Source organism: Alosa sapidissima, chromosome 19, assembly GCF_018492685.1.
Source record: "Alosa sapidissima isolate fAloSap1 chromosome 19, fAloSap1.pri, whole genome shotgun sequence".
Lineage (NCBI taxonomy): Eukaryota > Metazoa > Chordata > Actinopteri > Clupeiformes > Clupeidae > Alosa > Alosa sapidissima.
The window spans coordinates 14,758,827-14,763,826 of record NC_055975.1 but is presented as its reverse complement, the minus strand read 5'-3'; the positions used below and the strand labels follow the sequence as shown (position 1 = coordinate 14,763,826).

Sequence of the window (5,000 nt, the reverse complement as noted above, 5' to 3'; positions counted from 1 at the left end):
ACTGACTGAAAACTGATTCAAAGTCATTCCTAATGTTTTGCAAGGATATGTAAAACATTAGGAATGACTTTGAATTTTGCAAGGATATGTTGCAAGGATTTTGCAAGGATATGTTGAGTGTTGCAGTTCAGATATTTTATGGCATTATATTATTTTCAGTGAAATAATAAACTACAGCACTGGTCATTTTCCTGTGTGAGGCATACCACAGTCCTCTAAAACAGTCTTTAAATAAGGTGTATGTAAAAGTGTAGAAAGGCGGACTCAAATAAACACATACGTGTTCATAGATATTATTCAATAGAATCAAATAAGGTTTTAAGAAAGCCTACTAAATACCTAAACTACCAAAAAGTATTAACTAACATATTAATTAACAATGTACAAATTAACATATTGCCCTAAGAATGTTCCTCCGGCTGCAAAGAATAGTGGTGAGGTGTGTTGTGTACCCGCAGCAGTGTGGCCAACTCCCTCCTCTGCTCCTCAAGCTGCTGCTGGGCCTGTCTCCAGCGGGCCTGGATGCTCACTAGCTCCTCCTGCAGGCTGGTCTCGGCCTGGCGGTCTGCAGACAGCAGCAGCTGCCGCCCGGCCTCCACCGTCAGGATGTAGCTGCCCTGTTGTCTATGGAGCACCTTCTCCTTCAGCTGGAGATCAAAACAAACACACAAACACATTCAAATATACTCAACAAGGGTTGAGTGAGAAAACATTTATTTTCATAGGATGTGTGTGTGTGTGTGTGTGTGTGTGTGTGTGTGTGTGTGTGTGGTACCTGAAGTTTTTTGTGGTAAGGGCTGAGGACTGTGTGCATGTACCTGCCACTGTACGTCTCTGTTAAGGGTCATTCAGACCAAGAACGATAACTATAACCATAACTATAACCATAACGATAAAAGCGTTCACACTGAACAACGATAAACAAAGTCTCTCCTTGTGTTAATGAATGTGACGGCTAAAATTTGATGGGTTTCTGATTGGCTATTAGCTTTTCATCGTTCTGAAAATCGCTCTGAAAGTGATCCCCAACGATATCGCTCTTCATGTCGTTATCATTATAGTTTATGTGTGAACGTCGTCATTCATATTAATGAGAACGATATTTATTTATAGTTATCGTTATCGTTCTTGGTGTGAATGGGCCTTTAGTGTACACATTTTTGTATGTAGGCATTAAAGTGTGTGTGTGTGTGTGTGTGTGTGTGTCAGTGTGTGGTGGGGGTATATGCGCCCAGGCTTGTGTACCTGCACGGCGTCCAGCATGGCGCGGGCCTGCTGTAGGGGGATGGGCTGTTTGGGGGCGGTGGGCGCGTGGGCCACCTCCAGAAGCCAGCGGCGCAGCTTCTCGGCCAGCTGCCTGAAGCGTTGCCACTGGCGCAGCTGACTGTCGATGATCCCCCGCCGCTGCTGAGCGCGACGCACCACCGCCTGCCACTGGTTACTCAGCAGGGCCAGCTTCAGACTGAACTCATCACTGCAGAGAGAGAGAGAGAGAGAGAGAGAGATAGGGGAAGAGAAGGGAGGGGGAAAGAGAGAGAGAGAGAGAAAGAGAGGGAGAGAGAGGAATAGAGGGATAGAAAGAAACAGGGAGAGAGAGGGAGGGAGAAAAGATAGATAAAGAATAAAAAAGAGAAATGCAAAGGGAAAAGAGAAAGGAAGAAGGGATGGTGAAAATGTGTTAATGGCTCCAGGAGAGCTGAATGTAATGCTGTAACTGTGTGTTAATGGCTCCAGGAGAGCTGAATGTAATGCTCTAACTGTGTGTTAATGACTCCAGTAGAGCTGAATGTAATGCTGTAACTGTGTGTTAATGGCTCCAGGAGAGCTGAATGTAATGCTCTAACTGTGTGTTAATGGCTCCAGGAGAGCTGAATGTAATGCTCTAACTGTGTGTTAATGACTCCAGTAGAGCTGAATGTAATGCTCTAACTGTGTGTTAATGGCTCCAGGAGAGCTGAATGTAATGCTGTAACTGTGTGTTAATGGCTCCAGGAGAGCGGAATGTAATGCTGTAACTGTGTGTTAATGGCTCCAGGAGAGCTGAATGTAATGCTCTAACTGTGTGTTAATGACTCCAGTAGAGCTGAATGTAATGCTGTAACTGTGTGTTAATGGCTCCAGGAGAGCTGAATGTAATGCTCTAACTGTGTGTTAATGGCTCCAGGAGAGCTGAATGTAATGCTCTAACTGTGTGTTAATGGCTCCAGTAGAGCTGAATGTAATGCTCTAACTGTGTGTTAATGGCTCCAGGAGAGCTGAATGTAATGCTGTAACTGTGTGTTAATGGCTCCAGGAGAGCTGAATGTAATGCTGTAACTGTGTGTTAATGCCTCCAGTAGAGCTGAATGTAATGCTCTAACTGTGTGTTAATGGCTCCAGTAGAGCTGAATGTAATGCTCTAACTGTGTGTTAATGGCTCCAGGAGAGCTGAATGTAATGCTCTAACTGTAATGACTCCATAATGCAGAGCCGTGTCCTCTCACCGGTCCTCCACCTGGCCCTGGTCCAGCAGCCTCTGGCCGTCACTGATGATGGAGTGCAGGATCTGCTGCCGACTAAACATCTCTGCCTGGAACAGCTACACACATGTACACACACACACACAGACACACAGAAACACTGTTTACTTGTCAAGTATAGGGCAAGTTACTCACTAGTAGTGTGCAATAATGCTTGATCAGGCTATAGGTCATTTGTAACAGATGAGGGTCATAGGTAACAGATAAGGGGGCTATACCATTTTATCAGGTTGAATATTGGGTGAGTGACTGTGTGTAATAGTGCATTAGTGTGACCCCGGAGTGTGAATAAGGATGAGGTGGAGGTTTGGAGGGTGGGTGTCGGACCTCGTGGGCTCTCTGCTGCTCCAGCAGGCTCTGGTTGTTCCCCGAGATCTCCACGGCCAGCTTCTCCTCCGTCTGCACCAGGAACTCCATCCACGCCTCACACTTCTCCAGGAAGGTCTGCTGCTGCAGCAGGAAGGCCTGCAACTTACTGAAGGACAAGCACACACAAGCACACACACACACACACACACACACACACACACACACACACACACACACACACAAACAAAACATTCAATGCTAGCTAATTATGCAGCATACAAATATGCATTCCGTTATATGTCTTTATGATCATTTGGCACCAGCAGTGTTGTAGAGGCGGTACGCACTTGAGGTACATACTTGAATCTCTTTTTAAGTTCAGTTGTCTCAGGGCCTGAATGCATGTGTTTCGATTGTGCAACCAAAGTGTAAATATTGGCTGTGTGTGTGTGTGTGTGTGTGTGTGTGTGTGCAGTACCTGAATCTCTCTGTGGTGAGTGCGGACGAGGAGGCCCAGCTCCGGTTGAGGCTCTGCAGGCGTTTGATCTCGGAGTCGCTGAGGGGCAGCCGGTAGCCCAGCTCATTCACCTGCTCCAGCTCATGGGCCAGGCTGCTGAACCGCAGCATCTGCCCCTGTGCAACAGACACACACACACACATAATGTCTTTCCAACCTTTACTAAAAATAAGACAACATCTTAGCATCTCACTAATGGTTTTTGGTGGTGTACTGTATATTTACTAAAGTCTTAAGGCCTCTCTGACAGGCCAGGGCAAGCCAGTCTGCCAGGTCTGGGGCGGCTGCCGCTGTGCTTATTGGAGGGCTTAATGTAACGAGGCCTTACCTTGAGCTCGTCCATGCGGCCCTGGATGAGTGACTGGTCAGAGGAGCCCGTGGGGTCCTGCCCGTTCAGCGCGTCCTCCGCCTCCTTCATCCAGCTGTCCAGTGAGGCCAGCTGCTCCTTAAACAGCTCGTAGTCCTGCACGCCCGTCTGAGGCAGGAGGAACCAGAGGAAACAGAGGACAGAGGAAGACAAATACAAACACAAAGCACAAGTCAAAATATTCCTCCATATTAGCATTAGCATATGGTATAATGCTCCTACGATCTGTCAGCAAAACACAGAGATCATTTGACCTTTAACTCAAACTAAAACTAGCAATGGTTCACACACAGGTGCCTGTCTTTATCATAGTTTATCTCTCTTACACACACACACACACACCCACACACACACACATAGAGACTGCAGAAGCCGCTACTGCTCAGCCAGCTGCTCTTCCAACTCCTGCACACACACACACACGCACACACGCACACACACACACACACACACACACACCTGCAGGATGCTCTGCTGTCTGCTGAGGCTCTGTTCCAGGCGGCTGAGTCTCTGCGTGAGCATCAGCTGGTCGGACTGGATGGCGCCGGCCGCGGACGTGTCCACCTGCTGCTTCAGCTGCTCCGCCACCTCCTGCAGCTGCTGCAGTGACGCCTGGACCTGCGCAAGCTCCTCCAGCAGCTCCTGCACACATCAGGAAACACACACACACAGGCAGTGCAAGTTATGGAATAGGTCTGTCATGTCAGCACAAAAGACATCCTCTTCACATAAATACAATATGCAAATATGATACTTAAGATATAAAATAATATCCCTAACATACAAATCTCTCTAAACCTCACTTAGTCAACATTTCAATCACACACAGTAAATAAGAGTGAGCACTCCATCATATGCTAATAATCCATGTCTTGTATTACTTGACTTGTCCATCTAATGTAAAACAGAAACAGACATGGCAATATGCTGATATGCTACATCATTTCATAAACATTAGGAGCATATTAAACATTGACTGCTGTAAACTCACGCTGCACTGGTGGATGTTGGCCGACACCTCCTCCTCGGGCATCTCTTTGGCACTGGCTGCCTTGAGCAGCACATCTGCCCGCTCCTCCAGCCCTTGCACGCTGGCGCCGCCCTGGCGATGGAGCTGCTTATAGCTCTGCCACTGCTGCAGCAGGGCCTTACTGCAGCCCAGAGCCTCAGTCAGCTCCTCCAACAGGCTGGCCCACCTGAGACACACGCACACACACACACACACACACACGCATGCGCACACACACACACACACACACACACACACACACACACACACACACACACA

The 5,000-nt window shown here is 47.6% G+C and overlaps 1 protein-coding gene across 15 annotated transcripts in view; it reads right to left on the bottom strand.

Annotated features, from left to right (window-relative positions):
- The window catches only part of syne1b (spectrin repeat containing, nuclear envelope 1b), a 112,178-nt gene that overhangs the window by 17,052 nt on the left and 90,126 nt on the right, over positions 1-5,000 (bottom strand). For all 15 annotated transcript variants that reach the window (XM_042073423.1, XM_042073421.1, XM_042073428.1 and 12 more), the window contains 8 exons: positions 4,704-4,908; positions 4,172-4,354; positions 3,674-3,820; positions 3,307-3,461; positions 2,847-2,994; positions 2,484-2,578; positions 1,246-1,474; positions 453-647 (listed from right to left, as the gene is read on the bottom strand). In XM_042073423.1, the coding sequence (XP_041929357.1) occupies positions 453-647; positions 1,246-1,474; positions 2,484-2,578; positions 2,847-2,994; positions 3,307-3,461; positions 3,674-3,820; positions 4,172-4,354; positions 4,704-4,908 (1,357 nt within the window). The remainder of the gene's footprint in view (positions 1-452; positions 648-1,245; positions 1,475-2,483; positions 2,579-2,846; positions 2,995-3,306; positions 3,462-3,673; positions 3,821-4,171; positions 4,355-4,703; positions 4,909-5,000) is intronic.